This window comes from Aspergillus steynii (genome assembly GCF_002849105.1).
Source record: "Aspergillus steynii IBT 23096 chromosome Unknown P170scaffold_1, whole genome shotgun sequence".
Lineage (NCBI taxonomy): Eukaryota > Fungi > Ascomycota > Eurotiomycetes > Eurotiales > Aspergillaceae > Aspergillus > Aspergillus steynii.
In genome coordinates, this window is record NW_020194398.1 from 1,588,528 (window position 1) to 1,610,956 (window position 22,429).

The 22,429-nt window shown below is 49.7% G+C and overlaps 8 protein-coding genes across 8 annotated transcripts; 4 read left to right on the forward strand and 4 right to left on the reverse strand.

The window, feature by feature from the left end:
* Window positions 1-1,126: 1,126 nt before the first annotated feature.
* Window positions 1,127-7,902, reverse strand: P170DRAFT_504957 (ketoacyl-synt-domain-containing protein; the record flags this gene model as incomplete). The annotated part of the gene is made up of 4 exons (XM_024854252.1): window positions 2,295-7,902; window positions 1,867-2,235; window positions 1,706-1,791; window positions 1,127-1,624 (listed from the first exon to the last, which is right to left on the reverse strand). Exons 1-4 carry the CDS (start codon window positions 7,750-7,752, stop codon window positions 1,127-1,129), a joined length of 6,411 nt encoding a protein of 2,136 aa, XP_024709463.1. The 5' UTR covers window positions 7,753-7,902.
* Window positions 7,903-8,590: 688 nt separating this feature from the next.
* On the forward strand, window positions 8,591-9,227 carry P170DRAFT_469626 (uncharacterized protein; the record flags this gene model as incomplete). Its single annotated transcript, XM_024852657.1, has 2 exons — window positions 8,591-9,055; window positions 9,171-9,227. 2 exons carry the CDS (start codon window positions 8,591-8,593, stop codon window positions 9,225-9,227), a joined length of 522 nt encoding a protein of 173 aa, XP_024709464.1.
* Window positions 9,228-10,418: 1,191 nt separating this feature from the next.
* Window positions 10,419-12,684, forward strand: P170DRAFT_397261 (uncharacterized protein). The gene is made up of 2 exons (XM_024846163.1): window positions 10,419-10,865; window positions 10,917-12,684. The coding sequence occupies exons 1-2, from the start codon at window positions 10,431-10,433 to the stop codon at window positions 12,597-12,599; spliced, it is 2,118 nt and encodes a 705-aa protein (XP_024709465.1). The 5' UTR covers window positions 10,419-10,430; the 3' UTR covers window positions 12,600-12,684.
* A 142-nt stretch (window positions 12,685-12,826) lies between these two features.
* Window positions 12,827-13,172, reverse strand: P170DRAFT_469628 (uncharacterized protein; the record flags this gene model as incomplete). Its single annotated transcript, XM_024852658.1, has 2 exons — window positions 12,827-13,008; window positions 13,067-13,172. 2 exons carry the CDS (start codon window positions 13,170-13,172, stop codon window positions 12,827-12,829), a joined length of 288 nt encoding a protein of 95 aa, XP_024709466.1.
* Window positions 13,173-14,223: 1,051 nt separating this feature from the next.
* On the reverse strand, window positions 14,224-14,571 carry P170DRAFT_469629 (uncharacterized protein; the record flags this gene model as incomplete). Its single annotated transcript, XM_024852659.1, has 2 exons — window positions 14,224-14,414; window positions 14,469-14,571. The coding sequence occupies 2 exons, from the start codon at window positions 14,569-14,571 to the stop codon at window positions 14,224-14,226; spliced, it is 294 nt and encodes a 97-aa protein (XP_024709467.1).
* Window positions 14,572-15,744: 1,173 nt separating this feature from the next.
* Window positions 15,745-16,880, reverse strand: P170DRAFT_420931 (uncharacterized protein; the record flags this gene model as incomplete). The annotated part of the gene is made up of 2 exons (XM_024847333.1): window positions 15,745-16,558; window positions 16,618-16,880. The coding sequence occupies 2 exons, from the start codon at window positions 16,878-16,880 to the stop codon at window positions 15,745-15,747; spliced, it is 1,077 nt and encodes a 358-aa protein (XP_024709468.1).
* A 1,321-nt stretch (window positions 16,881-18,201) lies between these two features.
* On the forward strand, window positions 18,202-18,547 carry P170DRAFT_469631 (uncharacterized protein; the record flags this gene model as incomplete). Its single annotated transcript, XM_024852660.1, has 2 exons — window positions 18,202-18,304; window positions 18,366-18,547. 2 exons carry the CDS (start codon window positions 18,202-18,204, stop codon window positions 18,545-18,547), a joined length of 285 nt encoding a protein of 94 aa, XP_024709469.1.
* Window positions 18,548-19,674: 1,127 nt separating this feature from the next.
* Window positions 19,675-20,976, forward strand: P170DRAFT_420932 (uncharacterized protein; the record flags this gene model as incomplete). The annotated part of the gene is made up of 1 exon (XM_024847334.1): window positions 19,675-20,976. One exon carries the CDS (start codon window positions 19,675-19,677, stop codon window positions 20,974-20,976), a length of 1,302 nt encoding a protein of 433 aa, XP_024709470.1.
* Between the last annotated feature and the right edge of the window lie 1,453 nt (window positions 20,977-22,429).

A 22,429-nucleotide genomic window follows, 5' to 3' on the forward strand; every position in this document is an offset into this window, starting at 1 on the left:
TGGACCCATGCACATTGCGGACTATGGGTATTTACCCGCCCAGGATGCCTCCACGAGCATGGTGCTCCATGTTTTCCCGCCATAGCAGGAGTGATTCCTTCGCCAACTAATGCGCCCCGGGGCTGACCAAGAGAAGGCTAAGTGCGTATACCAGCAGTATCCCACGCAAGCTCTAGAAGCCGCAGGCGAGGTCCTAGCAGTCGTGCTAGTTGATGATTATTAATATTAGGCTGGATATGTCGCTCTTGCTGCGCTCCCCGGCAGGACAAATATAGTTTCTGATACGCTTGACTACACTCTTGATTCACCCTACATCGAGGAGAGTAGTGGACTGGTATTCAAAGACTCGGGACCAGAAAAAGTACGTATAGAGAATGAAATATTAAAATGTTTCTGCGAATGCTTGAATTCTCACGAAAAATACTACTCTAACCACAGTACCTAGCTTTAACAATGCCTAAGAGAATGGGGTTTAAATATTGCCCATTATTTTCAAGTCACGCTACTTAATATTACCGGTTTTTCTCATACTGGATCCTGCTCGTCAGGTGTTGTTAATTCGTGATTTATATATTTGGTCCAGGTCGTACAAGACTTTGGTTAATTCTACTTGTTGAAGACAGCCGGCTCTATTCTCCCGTGCTCACGGATTCGGCATGACCGCCAAGATTATCCATTTGCAGTAAACCCAGCAGACAGCTATCGCAAGTCTTGAATGAAAATGCCAAGTCCGAGAGTGAAACATAGCGATGTATCAGGAGGAAAAGCAGGTTGACGTCATAGTTGACGGTGAGGGGATTGTTAGTAAAGTCAGCTATGTATTAATGGAGAAATGCTAAGAGTAATTCAACTCTCTACATTATCCGGTTATACTCGACTTGGGGGTTTTTATTCTTCTGTAAAAACAGCAGAAAAGAAAGTCAAAGAACTTCCGCTTCAAGGTCGTACACACTAGAGCCGGGATCCTATTGAGAGCCTCTCCTTACTGTACGCCTGGCCACGAAGCCCAGGCGTATAAATACCTCATGAGCCCATATCGTATCTGGGTTGGATGTCCATTTCAGCATGGTGAGTCTCTCATTCAGGGAATTCACCAATTTCCCAGGACGACAGTGTCCCGTAATCATTACTCCTGTGCTTCGTCAGACGGTGGTGACGCGTCAAGATGGCCAGCAAACCACCGATAGCCAGTTGCAAGAATCTCATCCGATACCGAGGGCTCAGCGCCAATCGTATCGAACAAATGAGAGGAATCCGGCGGCAAAGCGATCTCCGTTTCGACGCCACAACGCCGCAAAGCGTCATGCATCTTCGCGGCCTGCTGCCACGGGATCTGCTCGTCTTTCTGTCCATGGATGAGATATGTCGGGGAGACATACTTCCCCGAGACAACGGACGCATAGGGGCTAGATTTACGGATCTGCTCGATAGGAGGCGGCGGCGAGAAAGGAATGGATTCAACCTTCTGCGTGGTCGAGGCTGCTCTCGTCGATGGCAATCCACTCGCGTAGGCCTGGAGGGCCTGTCCGTATCGTAGGATGTGCGAGAACAGTCGGACTCGGGGATTGTTGTCTACGCGCGACGGGATTCCGATATCTTGGTGCCTCGCTTCATATCCGGTGATCTGCGGTTGTGGGGTCATCATTGAGCATGGACTTTTCCAATCCTGGCTTGCTATCAGGGGGAATCGTTCGCGGGAACTTACAGGCTCTGGCTCGATGGCTTTCAGAATATCGGGATCCAAACTACTGCGTTCCTGCGGCGCTGGCAGGTTTCGGAACGTCGTCCACGCTTTCCGGTCAGTCAGCAATTACATGCCTGGTAAATGGGCGCTTGGGGATTCCAGGGTTTCATTCCAAGGCGTACACTCATCCTCAAAGTCGGTGGGACAGTAAAAGCTCACGATCGCGTCAGGAGGTCGGTATGCTGGGTCATCCAGAGTGTGTCCCAGCAAGAGAGCAAGGGTGCCTCCAGATGACCAGCCGACTGCCCCCAGATGCTCGCCATCCAAGCTCAAGCCACGGGGTTTGAACTGGAGGTTTGGCAGCTCACCTCGGGCCCATCGCACCGCGTCCCGCGCATCGCTCAGCGGCCCATTGACGATGTCCACTTCGGGGCATAGTCGAAAGTCGATACTGACCGGGATGATTCCGTGCTCGAGTAGGAGGGAGACTTGCTCGCGGGGAACATGCTTTCTCGACAACATCATGTGTCCGCCTCCGTGGAGTAGAAGCGCTGGCTGGATGTTAGCATGTCCCTTCAGCCTGCAGGCTCATCACGAGATCTCAGCTTACCGATTGGACATTTGTGCTTAGGTTTGTACGGATGATCGGGGAGATAATAAACGTCGGCACAGAGGAGTGGCTTGCTGGTCTTCCAGACTACAGTTTCGAAGCCAATTTCGCGAATAGGTCGATGACCCTCGACAGCGTAGTTCTGGGAAGCGAAGCCACAGATGAGCTGTACAGTTTGCGACTCCAGACTGGGTCCTGCACTGGTCATGACCTGCTCAAACCCCGCGCTTAGTAGGGCGTTGTTCCATCTTGTAGGTGATCCCAGTGCGTGCGATCGGCCGTCCTCAAACAGCCACCAGCCCTCCAGAAGACCGAAGATGAGATCCTGAAAGGACATGCGTATAGTGGTTTCGACCAGACATATAAAGCCATCAGACCGAAGCATCTGACGTGCCTGGTGTAGCGACACGTTCAGGTCACGAGTTGCGTGAATGCAATTTGTTGATACGACAATATCGAACTGCCCGACAAGCTCGGACGGAGGAGGCTGTTCGATGTCGAGGGCAATAAACTCCATTGAATCCTGGTAAGCCTCGAACTTGCGTCGGGCTGCGTTCACAAAGGAGCGTGCGATGTCGGTGAAATAGTACCGGAATTCAATGCCCGATTCGTGAAGCGTGTCGAGCACGGCAGCCGTTGTCCCTCCAGTTCCAGCGCCCAGCTCGAGAATGTGGATGGGCCGTGATGAGCTCCATGTTGCAGTAAGCTGCTTTAAATACTGACATAGCATCAAAGTCATGGTGTGGAACATTGGCGAGTCCGAATAGTATTGGCTAAGAAGCTCCCGGTGACGGGCAATTCCAAAGAGGCGCTGCAAGGGATCGATCTGTCCAGATAGAAATGTCGCCAGCTCTGGACCAGTGACCCGGAGCAGCTCGTGATCCTGTCGATGTTGTGGATACTTCGCAAACAGCTCGTCAAAAATGGGGCCCGATGAAAGACCTTGGACGTCTTGATTGGATCGGAGGTATTCTCTGCCAGTGGAAGCGATGATACCAGCATTCTGTAGAATCTCATACAGGGCATCTTTTATTTTGCCATGTTGAGGTGCGACAAGGATGGATGCAACGTGGTGGCCAGCCTCCATGACACGTAGGTCACAGCCAAGGTTGGAAAATGCGTCGAGCACATAGGAGACTGTCAGTTGAAACTGGAGTGGATGCACTTTGTCCCAGAAACTGAGCCAGGATGTACGCGCCGCAAATTCTGGGAAGCGTTCACGTATACTGTCAAAAACGACTTGCGGCTGCCAGGTTTTATCTTCAACTGCTGATTTGGGCGTCTGCTCAGGAATCGAAATGTCCAAGTCGCCAGCGCCTATATTGGCACATAGTTCCGAGAAAGTGGTGTCAGAATTAAGTTGGATGTCACTGCTGGGGAAACTGAACTCTTTTTCCATGTCCCCTATTAGCTCTTGGGAGAGCAAAGAGTCGACACCAATGCTGGACAGAGTGACGCGAGGATCGGTCTCTTCGAGCGGGCCTAGGTGAGCTTCCAACAGCCCACGCAGTCGATGTGCTACACAGGAACTCCCCTTTGAGCATGGCTTGGAGTCGACGGATTCCACGGACCTATCAAGCACGCTTTCAGAAAATGAATTCCGAGGAGTCATGGAAGGTGACGTGGAAGCGAACGAATCATCCTGTGCTTCAGATACCGATGTCTCCTGGGTAATAGGGCTCAGGGAGTTGCCTCCTCCATTGGGCTCGGCCTTTTCGTCGTTCAGTGCATTGTCTGACGGGTGAAGGGGGACAGCACCGTGGTCGGCGGAGACAGTAGAAAGGATCTGGTTTACCGACTGAGCCGAAGCATGTTGAAATCGGACCCCATATATCGCCATCGCCAGCTTGCCCGTCTGGGGCATGAAAGCCACGATGTCATATTCGGCAAACGCAGGACTTTGTTGGTTCACTCGAGCCACCACCTCCCAGCCTGAATGGCAGGACTCCCACGATCGATGGTGACTGAATTGGATACGTTTGATCTGCGTACAGAGGCGTAACCCGGTGCAAGGACTTGTGGTGCTGAAGAGATTGGCGTGTGCACCTGCTACCTGCAAAACTCCTTCAACCACTACCGGTGGAATCGTATCGTGACTGTAAGAGATTTGAGCGTTTCCCGGTAATTGGATAAAGGCTTTTACATAATGAGACAAGACAAAACTCCGGATGAGCTGATAAATCTTGCCGTAGGTCACAGAAGACCTCAGCAGACGGTAGATGACATCTCCGCTCATATTGGAGCATCCATTCCCTAGCTGTTCTTGTTGCGGAGTGGTATCCCCGGCTACCCCCAAGGTGGCCAGAACGGAATTGTGCTGGATATTGCTTGTGGAGTCCATTGATTCATCCGCTAAGCGCAATCGCCCTGTTGCACGGGGGGTGTCATGCTCCAAGTAGAATGCGAAGTCCCAGTAGAATGGGGCAGGGTCTGCTGCTCTCACTGTCAGTTTGAGTTTCTCTCCGATATCTCGGCCCACTGGACTGAATATGCGAAGGTCCTCCACCAGCACTAGTGATCGGTCGAATTCCCTCTTGCTTAGGCGTGCAAGCTTTGCTGCCTGGATAACCATCTCGCAGTATAGGGAGGCTGGGCAGATTCCTATCCCTGACACTGCGTGCTGATCAACAAGCAATGGCCAAGACGGAGCTCGAGTATCGACCTCAAAGCTTGCGGTTCCAATGCCTTCCACGTTTTCGAACCCCTTGAAAATGACGAGTTCCGTTTCGGAGCGTTCGGGCTCCGAAGATTGACGTCCCGAAGGCTGGGGCTGCGAAGAAGCCCTTGACTCCTTCCATTCCAGCCAATGTCGGTGCTGCGTGAACGAATATGGCGGCGAAGTAAGGTATCTGTATCTCTGACTACCCCCGTTGAGAAATGGCCAGAATCCAACAATCTGACCTTCCTGCCAGAGGATCCGGACCACATCCGAGAGGGATTGGAGAAGAGACGAAGCTGACGAAGAAGAAGAAATTGATAATGCTGGCAGAAAAGTGCTTGTTTTGGAAGTTTCTGGGGGAAGCGCAGCAGCTGCCATCTGGGACACTATGGGATTGAGATCCGCTGAAAGCCATGTACATGCGCCGAGCTCGTTGCTTATCCTCTGGACTGCCGCGTGGAAGTGCACTGGTTCTCGTGTCTGTTGGGAAATTAGGTCCGCGGTCGGAATATCCCAACTCCTTGAAGGCGTGCAGGTTTCGACTGCAAACTCGGGTGGCAGGAATGCAAGATCGGATGCAATCTCGCGTAGATAATGGAGGATTGGCTCCGTCAAGCGACTATGATAGCCGTGGGTGACGTGAAGGCGCTTATGTTTGATCTGCCTCTGCCTCAACGTCACCATGGCGCTCTTAACCGCCATCTTGGAACCAGCGAGTACGTAGCTTTTTGGGCCATTGTAACAGGCGATATCCAAGTCCTTATGTTGCTCAATGACCTGTTGCACTTGGTCCAGCGTTGTCTGTACTGCAAACATAGCCCCCTTTTCGGTCGACCATTTGGTGTCGACCAACTTGGCTCGTCCCACCACGAGCTTGAGGCCGTCATGCAGAGACAACGTGCCGGATACACACAATGCAATGAGCTGTCCTATCGAGTGGCCAAGAGCCCGTGCTACCTGTAGACCGCTATCGATCCAAGTCCGGGCACAGGAATATTGAATGGAAAAGTTCCTCGCGTGGAGCGTCGCCGCGTCGGGGCACGAACGGTCCTCGAATATATCAGGATACAGACCTTTTGCGCCGAGGCCGGTTAGAACACGATTACATCGATCTAAGTGCCGACGGAAGCTACCACATGTCTCATAGACATGTCTGCTAATGTGGGAAGTCTCTGCGCTCTGTCCGGAAAATAAAAGTATGATCGGCTTAGGTGTTTTCAATTTCGTCAGGGTCTTTGCGTCCGCCATCTCCACGGCTTGAAGACTATCAATCAGTGCCGGTATGGATTTTGCGGTGACTGCCCATCGATAAGAGAGGCTGAGATTGGTCCTGCGCGACAGGTTGAAGGCAATGTCTTGTATCTCGGCGTTAGGTATGCCGTCTCTAATCCAGTCCCGAATGTCCGTGCAGTTCTTCTTCAGTGCATGGGAAGTGTGCGCACATATACATATGGGGAATGCAATATCAAGAGGCTCTTTTATACCCATCACGGTCTGGGGTTGGTGCGGTGGCGGCTCTTTGACTATCATCGCACTGATGCTACCGGCAGCACCAAAATTGTTCAAACACGCCACCATGGGGCGTGCATTCCATGGTTGTGCTTCACGGGGAACTATAATGTTGCCTTGAGTATTGCTAATTTTCTCATGAAGCTCCTTCAAATTGGCCTGTGGGGGAATTTGACCATTCCGCAGCATAAGCAGAATCTTTATCAGACTGACCACCCCTGAAGCGCCTTCAGTATGTCCGACATTGGCTTTCACGGAGGTTACGTGCAGAGGGCCGTCCCAGCTGGAACGTCCGAAGACATTTGTAACTCCTGCGACTTCTGGAACGTCACCAACTCGAGTCCCAGCAGAATGAGCCTCGACAAAGTTAACTTCCTTTGGTTCCATTCTAGCTGTTGTCAGAATACGCCTATACAGGTTCTCGTGGGACGGAGGATCCGGGGCGGTAATTGGGTAGTTGTTGCTGTTTTGCCTGACTGCGGAGGCACATATCACCCCAAGAATGTGCTCACCAGCTGCTTGAGCCGCATCCAATCGCTTGAGAACGACAAGGGCAACTCCTTCGCCACGCGAGTAGCCATTGGCATTCGAATCGAACGGGGATGATTTGCCGTTCGGACTAAGGAATGACGACCCGCCCAGATTCTGGTAAACATAAGGGCTACTCATGACTGCTACACCCCCAGCAACAGCGGCCGAGCAGTTTCCTAGTATAAGGTCTTTGCAGGCTGCATCGATGGCAACACCGGAGGAGGAGCACGCAGTATCGAAGATGATAGAGGGCCCAGTCCAGTTGAAAAAGTTGCTGACCCGACCACTCAGGAAGGCTCTAAGGCAGCCGAGAGCGGCAAAAGCATTCGGCGGATGCCCGGCAAGGTTGTCATCGTAATCATTGCAAAAGGTCCCTATGTAGCAGCCGACGTTACTATCAAATTGAGAGTCCGGGTGAAAGTAGTTAGTCGTCTCCAGGGCATGGTAGGTCTCTTCCAGCAGCAGGCGCTGCTGAGGATCCATTGCAGCTGCTTCACGACTCGATCTGCCGAAGAATTGGTGGTCAAATGCGTCCACGTCATCCATAAAATTCCCTTGCATCCTGGACATGGCCTGACTTCGCCAGTGGTTCTTGAGCGGGAAGCGGGTTTCGGGCACGTCGCCACCCATGGACCTGCCAGACAAAAGCAACTTCCAGAACTCATCCGGCGTCCGAGCACCTGGCAGCCTGCAAGACATTCCCACCACGGCTATTGCATTCTCCGGGTATTCGGTGGACTGGGAGTACGTGTCTGCCATTTCCGTCTCGTTAGGCAAGGTCGGGTTGGAAGTTTGGTGTGCAATCTCGGTTGAATCAGAGGTCTTGTCAAGCGTGTTGAACTTATCCAGCGGAGTGTATGGGGCTTGTGTGGAATGGAAGCGATGATCAATGATAGGCCAGGGTTGATATAGGAAGCCTGACTCTCGCGTTCTATCTCTGAGATCTCTTGTCGTTGGAGTATCTCCGCGGCTTCTACCGCACTTTATGGAAGTCGCAACAGCGCCACTGACGTCGATATATCATGACTGTCGAGCAGTGATCATCATTCTTCGAGCTTTCTTTTCTACGGCGCATTTTCCGCCAGTGATCACATTTCAATTGCCCATCTTCTCGATTGGGCTCTCCACGTCGCCCTTCGCCATCGGCTGCCAAACGTCCTTGGTGGCGATAGCCATCTCCACACACCTCCCCAGTACGCTTGCATTGACTCACCTGTTCCACCGGGTCATACGTATGTAGGGCGTCTATACCCCTAGATTAGGCTGCAATGTCCATGCACTCCGTCCAGACATAAGATAGGTCAATGCCACATGCATCTGGCTATTCGCCAGCCGAGCACGTCCTATATATCTTGTTGGACGGTGGCATAAGTTGAAGTAGATTCTGAGGTCGATTCGGAGTCCCAATTCATTCGGGCCCAACTTTCCCAATGTCCGAATAGTGCCTATCACTATCAGTTGTTACACTCCTTGCACGCGTCTACCAATTTCCGCCTTCTACCTATCGCCTGCTCTATACTTTCATCTACATGTTTTAATGCCCCAACTTGCCTCTCAAGAACATTCATTGATAATCTCCGTGAACAAGGGCCCCAGAATGTCCCGTACTCCAACCGACCCCGCCGCTCCCAGTCATCCGTTCAATCGCCGCATTGTCGGCGTCTGGTCGCTTGTGGACTTTCGAACCGAAGCCCTCAGTTCGCTGCCCACCAGATATCCGTTGGGATCGAATCCCCAAGGTCTTCTGATGTACCACCCCAACGGATTCATGTCCGGCCATTTGATGAAGTCTGAAGAAAGCCTTCATTCTTCTCCGACCGGAATCTTGAATCTGGGGTGTGCAGGGTCAGATGTAATCGGAGCCTCGCATTGGTCCATGTCCTATGCCGGTGCCTATCAGGTATCTGACGCTCAAGATTCGAGCCCTGAGGACGCTGCAGTCATATCCCATTCCATCCATGTGACTTCCAACCCTCAAATGATGGGCACCGTGCAGCAGCGGGTGGCGTGCTTCAACGACAGGGATCTGGTCTTGAGTACAACTGAATTGGTTGACGTTGAGGTTAGTATCACATTCTCAGCTACCTTGGTTCTCTGTCCCTGCCCCTCTCTCTTTTCCATCCCCTGCTTTTTTCTTTTCGTCCTGTCTTGATTGGTCAAAGTATTAACCCAAGCAGGGAATTATCATCCGACCAGTGCTTACCTGGCGCCGGGTTCAGGGTTGCACGGAGTGACGATCAGTTACACGAACCAAAAAGGGAGGACCGTGCAGATACCGCTTCAAATCCTAGCTAGAACCAGCAACATGCTTATCATGACAGCATGCTGCTGTTTGTGATTCATGTATTGAGTGTGTACCTACCAGTATTCAAACCAACTAGTTTTCCGCAAAGGAGGAGGTACTCGTGTTTCAAGAGTCCGCCGCTACACCCGATACTGCCATACATGTAGATATCGATGGCACACGCATAGACGTCATTATCAGATACAGAATTGGTCGATCCTGTCTCCTGTCGATTTTGGAAGCCTCCGACACTCGTAAGCGTCCCCCGCTCTGTGGAAAGCCAGAAATGTGGAGGATTGAAGAATCTTGGATAGAAATCCGTGAAGCAAGGGGGAAGTGGGGGAAGAGTAAGCATATGCCGTGGCAGTAGCTATGGGTTCGGCCTGCCAGGAATGGCAAGGATTTGTGGCGAGCACATTCCAGATGATTTCGACCTAATAAACTGCCCACCTTCGGCCCATCAAACGGGCAAGTGTTTGAAGGATTCTGGATAGTATAATAAATAGAATGATGGAGAATATGCATGTCAAAGTGGAGGATAGCTTACATTATCAAGCTTCTCGGAACAAATGAACATAACGCAGGAGTTTTGACATTACTTTCGTCTGGAGTAAGCTAATCAAAATACAGCAAGTTGCTAGTTGAACGCCGAGCATCCCGGCGCCTTTTTACAAGAACTTTGATTGATCAATTGGTGAATTAATCCCTTGAAACCTTGTACCCTCAACCTCATTTCCATATTCTGAACCGGTTATATGGCCCTTGACTCTTTCTAGTTGTAGCTTGTTTTGCTTCGGCCTCCTGAATCTCATGAGTAGCACTTCTACGCCTATCACTTGGTACTGATTTTCAAATGCTATATATCGACGACGGTAGTGTAATAAGCTCTAGCGTGGATGCGAATTGTCTTCTAGAGTCCACTGGGTATTATACCAGGTTAACATTCCATATATATGGAAACTTTCCTTAGATATATCTTAATACAGCGACGACCATCAACAACCCGAAAGATCCCGAGGCAAATCCGAACCCGAAAGCTCCGCGCCGATAGCGCCGATAGCGCCGACGTCCGCTCCGACGTCCGATCCGCCTCAAATCTTTCCGAAGGAATCCGCCTTACTTGAGTCTAGATTAAGACCTTCGGAAGAGAAACATGAGTTCAATCACGCCTCGAAAACGCAGGCGACCCCTGCTCTCGTGTGTCGAGTGTCGCCGCCGCAAAGTCCGCTGCGACCGCGACGAACCGTGTGCTCGATGCGTACAGAATGGGGTCCGATGTCTCTATAAGGCCGATGCAGGCGACATCGCATCTCCGTTCATTAAAAACCGGGGAAGTCAAGTCGGGGCCTCTGCTCAGCTTGATGGCCACACGCCCGTCTGGCAGGAGTCTCGCTATGAAAGGTCAGTAACGGCATCTCAAGCTCAAGAAACACATGTCTTGCAGCAACCAGAGAATCACCATCACACCAGAGACCCTGTTAGCTCCGGCCTCGCTGGACCTGGAAATTCAAGGAATGGACAGGTCCGAGGTATTCTGTCCAAATCTCGCCTGCTCGGTCCAACGCATCCGGTCACTACTTATCGACAGGTTCGTATATAACCCTCTGGCGATCGGAGCTACTGAAGCTAACAGCAGAAGTGCGATAAAATATACCCGGCAGGCGTAACGGAGAACGTGGTTGGCTCGAAAGCGTCGATTGACTCTGCATTGCTATCCGAAACACAGATGCTGATCGCTTCATCCAAGACCTTGGCAAGGGCTATCAAGCGAAGTCAAATGAGCCGGACATTTGATGCAGACGATGTCTTGCAAATTCTGCCAGCTAGAGACGTGGTCGATGCCCTGGTAGAACACTATTTGCGGGTCGTGGAAGGCCCCTTTCGCATTTTGCACATACCAGCCTTTCGAAAGAAGTACTCGTCGTTCTGGGACAATCCGAATAATCACGAGCCACTGTCTACCGTGCACATCCTTCTCGTCGCTTCGATTGGGGTTCGCTTTCATCATGATAATGAGACCGAGCTTTTGTCTCGCGGGCGTCAATGTATTGGAAAGGCGCAGTCATATCTTTCAGAACTCGCGCAGAAGGATCTTGTGTCGGTCGCTGGGCTGCAGGCTCAGTGCCTGCTCTCCGTAGCTTTACAGTATAGCCCGATCAAGCCACAGGCTGCTTGGCTAACCCAGGGAAACCTGCTCCGTACAGCGGTCTACATGGGCTTACATCGAGACGGGGAGCGGTTTCCCAATATGTCCTTTTTCAATGCGGAGATGCGTCGCAGATTGTGGTACACGGTCTTGGAGCTGGAGCTCCAGGCGGCGATGGATATCGGGATGGTTCCGATGGTGAGCCATGAGGATTTCGATACGAAGTATCCGTTGAATATCGACGACAATGATTTCGATGCGACAACAAATCAACCGGAACCTAGGGTCGCTCAGGTCTGGACGCAAGCCTCGCTACAGATCCTGCTCTCGCGGTCTCTCGAGACGCGGTTAAGAGTCGCGCGTTTGATGAACAATTCTTTCACAGAGCCTCGATATGAAGATGTTCTGCATTTAACTAAGACATTGACTGCTTCAATATCGGCCTTAAACAAGGACCTGGCGACGCACGGACTGCATACCAGCTCCCTCCACCAGAACCTAGCAAATTGCCTCACCCGACGTTTCATTCTAGCTCTGCATCAGCCCTTCGCAGCCAAGGCCCATCACGATCCACGATTCCACTATTCCCGCAAAGTCTGTCTCGACCACGCCTTCCTGATCCTGTCCCCTACGCCGAGTTTCGATTTCGACCGCATGCTCCTCAACACGGTGTCGCTCTTTCGCCATATTATGCACTTCGCGGCAATGCTGGTTTGCGTTGAATTGATTGCACAGATCAAGGAAGATCAGCCCGAAACACAACTTCTGTCTCTACACCAGACGGACCGAAAAGGGTTACTTTCTGTCGTCCAACCCGTCTTCTGGATCACAGAGGCCCGGCTTAGGTCCGGGGGCGAGACGAATGTCAAAAGCCATGTATTCTCGAAGATAGCAATCGCCCAGATCCAAGCTATGGAGCAAGGATGGAATGTCCAGGAGCATGTCCTGGCCAAGGCGAAGAGGGGTGCGTCGAAGGCTTTGGAATTGCTTCAGCAGCAATATGCGCTGTGTTGCGGTAGTGACGGTGGTGTTAATATGTCCCTGTCTGTAGGCGACGGTGTTCCGTCCCGGGGAATGGATGAAATCATGGATCAGAAGCCGTACGATGATGTTGGTGTTGAGTTTGATCTAGGGGATACGGCGAATTGGCTTTTTGCGGCTTTGGCTGATATTTAAGCTAGAACCTTGGAAATCAGGCCAATATTTCTAAACCTTTCACTAATATTGCCAGCGGTACATAGGCTTTATACTTAGAATATACTTAAATGCGAGGCGAAGCGAGAAAACACATTCCAAGTTTGCATGTGGTCACAAGAAGTATATACCGGAACCGACTGCCACAGGTATGATATATATACAAGCTAAACAACAAAAGAACAACAAGCAGTTCCGAATCCCCGAACCTATTGACACTGGTCATCATTACCAGCTCCGCCGTCTACACAGCCCTTGGGACAGTCCTTTGTGATTGAGATGTCTCCGTTGGAGCCGCCGCCGCAGTGGTAGAGGAAGTTATCGTAGTTCCAGTTCGCCCGATTCTTGCCATGATCGTCCATGGCCTGCAAGATCTGCTGGTGGTAGTTACCTGTCGTGCGTTAATTTAATTCAATCCGGACAAGATATACGGGATGGGTCGAAACTACCATTCTTCAGGAGAGTAAGGGCACAGTAGTCGAATCCCTCGTTGCAGTTTTCCGCAACGGCCGTGGATGCAAGGACGGCAAGTGTGGCGGGCAGGATGAGCTTCATATTGGAAATTGATACTTGAATTGGGGGGACTTGGTAGGATAAGTGCCCATGAGAAAGCCCACGCTCTTCTTATAGATCCCCTAAAATATCGCGCAGACTGATGTCAGCTGCCCGCCCACATCGCGAGCTGTGTTCAAAATTACAAGGCAACAGAAATGGGTGCTGTTTCGCAAATTACAGCCTCCTGTAGATCCTTTCGATGTTTTACAAAGCATAGCTTTTTCTCTTCTACGGGGTAGGATATGCGAGGACCTAGAAACTACCCCGTATCCGTGCTGGCCCCCACCGCGATGGGTCTTTCTCTGGGCTGAATCAACCTGACCTTGGCCCCCAGCTTACACCTACCCCGTACCCCTGGCGAGGCTTGTCAAAGCTTGTTCGATTTAATGAGCCTTGAATATGAAAGTTTATTAGAACTGCTACCAACAAATGATGTCATCTGTCTTCCCTGCTGTTCCTGGATGGAAAGGACCGCGGGGGTGCCTCACGTTCAGCTACCCGCGAGGCGGAAGGATCACCGTGTTTCAAATGGAAATTATATTCCGAGTTACGCGAAGGATGCTTCGAGTATAGTTACATCATCTGACAATGTAATTGACCTCGGAACGCTTTCGCTGAATGAACTAGACTTGCTTCTGAAACTTGAGAAGTGTTGAATTAATCGTATGATGTTGCCTAGACCGAGTCGAAATTTCAATAAAAGAAAAAGAAGAAAGGAAGAAAGAGAAAAAGAAAAGAGAGAAATAGGTAACATAGAGGAAGGCTGTGGAGTTGTATTATACCAGGAATCATGTCTGAGAGTCGCAGGCTATGCACATCAAGCTGGTCTTTACTAAGGAAATTCACATACTACATTATCTTTAAGAATGAGAGAATTGATAAAGATGTTTACAGATAAATTGCATTTCTGAGTTTCCACTCAACCATGGTGGAACATTATAATAACTCATTCAACAAAGCGAGGTACCATGATGAGAGAAAAAGAACTAGATGATATAATACACATCCGCTCAGGAGGTACACGATGGTATCAAACAGGTCCAAGAGCCATCTAGTTATCACAGTAGTCTCTCTGGTCATCACCTCCATTTTGGCAGTAGTTATTGCAATCCTTGACCATGATAATGTCGTCGGCACCATTGCACAGGAAAAGGGCGTAGTCGGCATTGTGGTATTTGAGGTTTGTACTGCTGGTTCCGTACCATTTCGCCATGGCATCATTCACCTGGGAATGGTAGTTGCCTTTTTTTTATCAGTTACAAATCCAACATTGGGCATTTATTCATGGATCTATACCTTTGCCGATGAGGTTATAGGCGCAATATCTCAGGCCCTTTGAGCAGTTGTCTGCGGTCACAGCAGCGACAGAGAAGGCAATAGCGAAGATGGTGAGCTTCATGTTTGTGATATGAGGTCTTTGGAGAGAAGTATAAAGGCGTGCAGGTATGTGGAAGAAGAGTGGAGTGACTTTCAGTAACTCACAGGGAGGCTGGGATACTTAAATATGATTATCATGAAACCAACCTGGGAAGTCCTTGGCCCTCATCATTCGGTATAAGGGTAGGTAATGAGCATCAATGGGGTTACATGAGCCGAGGGGGGCCGGCCACACGTGGTTTCTTACGCATTTCGATCCTTGAAAGTATTAGACTTGTGATTATTCCTTTCTTTTTTCTATGCGCGAATTCTATTCCTTCGTGTGTTTTTCTTTTTCATTTTCATTTCCCCCTTATCTTCTCATGCGACCTAGATCTAAATTCAATGTAATCACAGGGACCCTCAAGAAGCATGTCATGTATTCCCATTCTTTTTTTGCACATTCTTTTTTTATGATACTTTTTAGTGAAGCCTTGTTTTGGATGTGCGATTTTCTATTCCTCTTACTGCTTCCTCCACGACCTCTTACTCCACAATTTTGAAATGACCTGGGTGTGGATACCACAACGATCAGCATCGCCCCCCACGAAGAACGTTCCCCACGATCTCTGCCTTCTTTGCTAGTGTCAGCAGTGACGTAATGGGAAGTCGATGCGACAATACCGTAATCGAGTGCTTCACTATACGGTTCTCTCATCCATCTGCGGCCGAGAAATTGGTGCATGGATTCAGAAGCGGAACGTGGTGAAACGCTAGATTAGGAGGTGCGAAAAGCTAGAGGGTCTCTCCCAAGGTTGAATTCCGATGATACCTTTGAGACAGATCAGGCCACTTGAACCGGTATTTCTTCGGCGTTTGAAGTGATTTGATATTTTATAATAGACTCAGGAGAAGATCATGCAAGAAAACGAGGCACATTTCTCTAGAAATTTGGATTCTTTTTACTCGACAAGCATATGAGTATAGTTCTCAACCACTTGTAAATATCTACTATTGAACTGAACAAAACAAAGAATTGATTTCAAAGCCAAGATAAATCCATATACACAAGGGTCAAGAAAGACAAAAGAAGATCATGTCTTCTTATCGTCTGATAAAATGGGATGAGCCGATTTTGAATCTACACGATAACAACCAGAAGGATAAACCGAGAATTCTGCTGCAAGAAGGCTCGCCTATGGGCCAGACGCAGGCTTTAACAGTCATCGAGATCCGCGGCGTCAGAGCTGGGCTCCCCATCTGACAGTCCAAGACGGAACTTCACAAGTTGGTTTCCATCCGTATCTTGAAGGCCACCGAGGTAGTCACTCCAGCCAGTCTGACTGAAGGCAGTTTCCCCCCAATGCTTTCCGAATCCGTGGGCAAGGTCTTTCCTCAAGGCTTCATCGTCCGGCACCTTTCCAGGATAGGAAAACGTCACCTTTAATCCAACACTAGATACATCACGCTTGTTCAGCTCTGACTCTCCGCCAAACATAGTCTCATTGAATTTGAAGGAGATAGCCGAGTGGCCATTGCTGTACTGGTCAAACGCAAGATCATGCGCGTGATTGTTCAGCTTGGCACCGCGGACCATCATGCGATGCGTGAGATCAGGCGAGTCAACGCTGCGCTTCTGGTGGTTCAGGGAGGAAACGTCCACGAGCTCGACCCCATCATATTCAAGACGGGACCCTTCAATGGTTCGGGCCATGTTCAGGTGTTCAATGTCAGGTAGACTTCGCTTTTCACTGTGGGCGCGGCCCTCTTCAAGCAATCCGGCAAGCCTAGATGAGGCGTCGTTGCTCATGCCGTCGACAGTGGGATTCGACATCCCGCCATTCAGACCCAGCATTCCTGAAACATGCGCAATGCCATGTTCAACATCGCCGTTGTAGACCGAGCCGCCGTAAATGAGAATTTCTAAAACAGCCGTGATGCCCAGGCCAAGCTCCGCACAACCCGCGCCGGAGTTGGTTACGGCACAGAAGCCTTGTGCAGCGACTCCAGACAGGACTGCCATAACATGGCTAGATTGTGGTTAGCATTGGTTTCATCGATGGCAGAGATAGATCTTGGCTATACTTACAATACTGTATATCTCGAGTCAGAAAACCTGGGATTCGACAATGCGCGACAGTTAGATGGAGTTCGAGTATCCAGCTCCATCAAGGCGCGCGTCTCAGGGCTTTCGCTTCGAAGGTCTAGAGCGGTGGATATCTCCCCCATACGGGCATCCAGCTCGCGAGTTACGGCATTCTTTTCTGGCAGCGAGGAGGGGCCATCTCCCTCTACAGGAATGGCTGGTACTAGGGAGGCCAGTCCAAGAATTGCCGTGATCGGGATAATCATAATGGGCAATTGAGGTGAGTCAAACGAAGGTGGGAAGGCAAGAGATATGGTGTGTAGAATGACCAAAGAACCTTGGAAGGGGCTGGGCTGAATGTTATATATGATGTATCTGATTGACCACTATGAGATGGGACTTCTACTTGCCGAATCATTGGAATTACAGGTAACAGCTTTTTGTACTTTCCTTTTTCCTTTTTTTTCTTTTTTTCTGCTTTGGTACACAATTTTACATGCCGCTAGAATACTGTTATTTTGAAGAACAGACGGAAGGATTGATCGTCATCCTCATTCCCCTTTTTCATTTTTGTTGAAGCCTTGGCCCCCGCCACAGCACATGCCCAATGGCTGCATCTGCATCATAAGAAGTATCACCCTTTATTAACGCAGCACAACTCTGGTCTTCTCTCCTTCACGCACCTTCCACTACACGTACCTCGCAAATGGACCCCACCGAGCCAACAGTTCACCAAAGCCTCCAGTTGGCCACAGAGCCAGTTTCCTCGTCTGCCTTGCCTCGGGGAGACTCAAGGATCAATCGGGCTGTGGGAATCATACACAAATGGCTTTGGTCGATTTTACCGATGCAAGTCATTTCCATCCTCATCCGTACTTTTCAATTCTCATATTCAGACTAACAGTTTTCCAGGATACTATTCGTTTGCGGTGGTGGCCCAAACCTTTATTATTATTCGTGCGTGCTCTATATCCGATGGAGCGGACAGGAGCACCCAGTATGTCTCGATGGATACAGTCTCACAGCGTCGATAATACTCCCGCCTCTCCTAATTTATATGGCTGCCTTCGCCATTGTGGAGTGCGTCCTACGGTCTTGATCCTCTGGAGTCATAGGGAAAAAGGGAAGGGAATAAGGCTGTCGCGCGGAACGAGCAGAATGGGGCGGTCTTTCCGGCGTTCTCCACTTACGCACTGTTGATCAACCACATGGACTGATTCTTATTATCAATGTGAAACCTACGGAAATAGAGTTCTTCCACGTACTCTCAAGCCTCGACAACATCTGGGGGCCAGCCGATCCTGCAGATCTTACAATGACCTCGTCCTTGGTAGAAATAGGAGCCGTAATTTGCATTATGGTATTGAACGGGGGGCCAGGATCAGGTGAGGACAAGGAGAAAAAAAAATAAAAGAAAAGAAATCAGGCTAGTCTCTGGAGAGAAAGGCACCTGTAGACTGTGCCTGATATCCTCTGGATCCCCTATAAGGAAGCCATTCCCACGTGTGGACGGTTAACTTGGTGATTTCCCTCTCTGGTCAAACAAAACCAAACATCTTCCCACAACCCATCCACCAAACCACCACCATGAAGGTCATCTTGTCTGCCTGCGCTCTTTTCGCCTCTCTATCCGCCGCAGCAAATTGCCAATCCGGACTGGATTACTGCGCGTTTAATCTGATGGGAAAAGGTAATGTTTCGGACCTTGCAACTCAGTTTTCAATCTCAGCTAACAGTTCTGTCGGACGCAGGCGACTATCATGACGAGATCTACGATGCCCTCAAACATGCCGACTGGCCCATCGACCCTACAAAGGTCAATTTCGACTACTACCTCTATCGCTGTCATGATGACGGTACAATCTCGAAGACGGAGAATTGCCCCTGGGGATGCGTCGACGGGGGCGACAACAGTGATGACTCTTGCGAGTAAGAATGTGTGGGCAGCGGTTTAGAGAGCTCAATGGGTATATCATGTCTGAAAGAACATGTTATATCAGATGCTGAAAGAACCCATTTGTTTTGCGGACCTGTAAATATGTTGAGGTGTTTTCCATTTAATCGTTTGAATTCCTTGCACTTTATGAGTCACTTGCATGGCAATATCTTGCTACATGGGCATGTTTGTATTAAATAATTCCCGATAGTATTGTAGTAATGAGACTCTAGGATATAAAACTGTCTATAACTCAATCCTATAACGATTTCAATATTATCATTACTGAAGAAGTTAACTTATTTATGGCTGACCGCTCACCCACCACCTTGCCGTTGCGGCTATCCCTTGTGTTTGCCAAAACTGGAATATTCAGGCTCTGTGTCTCGAACAGTTCCAGACTGTCAAATGGAGCATATCTGTCACTTGGATGGGACCATGGAGAACATATTAGCGATTGCGGAAAACTGACGGACTCAAGGAGAGCTGTGGCAGTTGAATTTGAATGTCAAGTACCTCTCAGCCCTTTACTAAGCTTCCATATTAGAGCGATTGTCCTATAAAAAACCGTTCATCTTTGATGGTACATACCGGTATGATCTTCCAGATGAAAGAGGGCTTTGGGTGCGTTTGAAGGTCGGCTTTGGCTTTTCGGATAGGTGGCGTATTGGAGCATTCCGCTTCTCACGCAGCAATTGACAGCTTGCGAATAACCTGATTACGTGGCTGCAAGCCTTCACTGGATTTCAGAAGACTGAAGATGTTTATTCACAGCTGTGAATAAAGAAAGAAATTTCATTTGTTCTACCAGTGGGGAAACTCCCGCCCCATCAGGGCAAGAACCAATAAACTTCAATGCAGTATGCAAGACAAAGACAGAGCTAGGGAAGAGAAGAAAGATTATATAGGAAGCGCCCGCTACGTTAAGTAGATCTCCAATCGTAATGGCTTTTACCCACACGTCCCAATCATATAAATATCTTTCATTCTGCCTAAAAAGACATTCTTAGCCCTACTTTTATTTCATTTTCGTCCGTCATTCATTATCAATCCACCCACTTCCACCGCAGTTTTTCAGACATTTCCGAGCCAATATTGGGATCTGTTTCATCATATTCAGCAAAATGCATCTGCGAAGTGATCGAGATACAGAAAACGACCCGGAATACAGTTCACGCAACAAAGGAAAAAAGCCAGCCACTACGGCAGCAGCTGAGAAACGAGAGTTCTCACCTGGGAACGCCCACAGCAGCGAGTCGAGCTACAAAGGGAGTGACCATACCAAAGTCACGGACAGCGTTGACGAGCTTGGTGCGCTGAATCATAGTGAAGATGTTCAGGCGGAGGCTCCGAACAGCGGCGACGAGGGCAATGAACCAAACTCTAACGAAGATGATGAGTCGGAGGGCCCAAACGGCGACGAAGAGGGTAGCGAGCCGAACTCTAAAGATAAACAGCCTGAGGTTCCCAACGCCGACGATGAGGGCCCTGAGTCCAACGCCAATGAAGATGACCCGACAGAGGGTCCGGCACGTAAGGCCTTGCGAGAATGGGCAGAGTCTCAAACTGCTTCACACGCCGCATTTTTGCAAGCCCTTACAGAGGAACTGAACACCCCAACCGATGGAGAGCACCAGGGGGCTTTCATTGACAGCATGATAAAGCAACTCTTTGCGCTGACCAAGGTCCACCGGAACATGACAGCCCAGCTGGTTGACCTTATGAAGTCCAAACCAGCTTACCAGCACCCCCAGAAACAAAAGCGGCGACAGGACACGCAGAAGATGATCCAGACTTATTGGGAAAGGGTCGAGCGGCAATGGGGCCCAGAGATCACGGTATTCTTGCAGAAAATTGCGAAAAATGCCGATTTTGTGAACTGTTGCCAGATGATGTGTCGAAAGGACGCGGACTTCAGCAACTGGGTCAAGCGACTCAACCGAGAAGTGTACAAAAGGGCTTCTGGCAGAGGCGGGGTGCGGAACCCCCGTCTTCATTGGAATGCCTGCGACTTCGAGAGGGTGCTGAAAGCATTAGATGAGCCCATCATATCCTTGACGCCAGATGAGCTGCGGGAAATTGGGGCCGTCCTCAGTCCTAACGGGATCATTATGCCGGAGACTTTGGCTGCTGCAAGCCCAGAAGTACCCTCTCATCAGGCTGATCCTCAAGAGGAGAGCTCAGGCGAGAGACAGAGAAGCGGTCCAGAGTCACAGACTGATTACAACGCATATGGCTTCGGGGAAAGCTTTCCAACCGACCAGGAAGGTCTCGATATGGAAGGCCATCTATCCGCGCAAGAAATGCTCGACTACCTGAGTAACTCGAATATAGATCTGAACCAGCTCTTCAATAATTATGATGATATACTTGGGCAGGTCTGGGCCCAGTATGATGCAGGAGAACCACACACCGGCGCTTCATAAAGATGAGATGCTGGGGCTCGAGATGAAGATTATGTTGCAGCTAATTCAAACGGATGACCATGTGTTGTTATCGTGGCGGATGTAAGCAGTGGAAGGAGCCACTTCTTGGTGCAAGTTAATCCGCTGCTCCCTCTTATTGAAAGAGAAAATTAGACAGATTGAATGGAAAGACTACCATTGCCACATTTATTCTAAACCCGTAAGTTTGTTTCTTTCTGAAGACGCATGGGGCCGCCAGCAGGCCGCACGCTATAAGACACGAAAGATCAGAAGGTGTGATGTACTAAACTAAGGTTGAATTACGTGAAGAACTCATAAACATAACTACCACCGTCCGCTCTGGAAACCAGTATTCGTTCCTGGTGGATGACAGTGATGACTTCAGCCTGCAAGATGAACACGCAACAATCGATTCTTTATCTCATTGCACAGGCATCTATACTGGGAAGGGGCAATCGTGAGCGACTCCCTTTCTCGAGAACTCGCAGCTGCTGTGTTTAGAAACCAGGATATGGAAGGAACGGCTTGCTCTGGCCAACAGGCATGTGCGTGCAGCTCGCACGCGTCAGGAGCGGCGAGAAACCCTCCTGGCGGCGGCGGCGCCCATGCCGAAGGGGAACCGGCCCGAACCGGCGGAAATCAGCGCCGTCTCTGCGGCTAACACGCTTGCGCAATAGCCCGCCAGGTGCCGTGTCCTTTCTTTCTGTCGTTCTTTTTTTTGTACATTTTTACCCCTTTTTTATTACTATTATTATCCTTTTATTATTATGGGCGGGCATGTGGCGGGATTTTGTATGTAGAACAACGTGGTTCATGGTTTATTCTTGTTGTTACAACTTCATGTGTATTGCGGGAGTGAACTATGGCAACGGCATCATCGTGAGATCAAAGAAAACCTTACCTACTACTGCCACAGCAAGCGTCATCATCACGCCGATACACACTTTGTCCCTCAGACCACCCACCCGATACAAACTTTCTTCCTCAGATCATTCTCCCGATTCAAATCCTCTCCTCAAATCATCCACCCGATACAGATTGTCTTCATCAAAGCACCCACCCACCCTTATACAATATTCGTTTCGAGTCTACTCCTTCGTTCATTCAGATACAATGTTCTTTCGACAGCGTCTCCCCGAATGCGAGCGGGAATTCTGGAAAGCGGCGAAAAATTTGGAGAAGACCTTTCCTAAGCCCGACAACACTGATCAGCAATGGCTTAATCGGTACTTTAGAGAAAGGCTACGAGGTCAAGCAATCCTACAACGGAGACGTCGTTTAATGCAACTTCAATCGGCAGGCGCTAACCAAACCCGTCTTAACCGCGACCATCAGGAGGCGCCCCCAGAATACAGCGCTGCTTGCGGGCTATCTGACGTCGAGATAGCTCAAGAAATCCAAACCCTTATGGCAGCATTCTGGGAGAATAATACGAAGTTATTCCACATGATAG

What these genes read in the sequence shown, in the direction of transcription:
- P170DRAFT_397261 (XM_024846163.1), top strand. Translation starts at nt 10,431, where the DNA reads ATGAGTTCAATCACGCCTCGAAAACGCAGGCGACCCCTGCTCTCGTGT. An exon ending in CGGTCACTACTTATCGACAG is followed by an intron (nt 10,866 to 10,916) that starts GTTCGTATATAA and finishes TAACAGCAGAAG; the next exon opens with TGCGATAAAATATACCCGGC.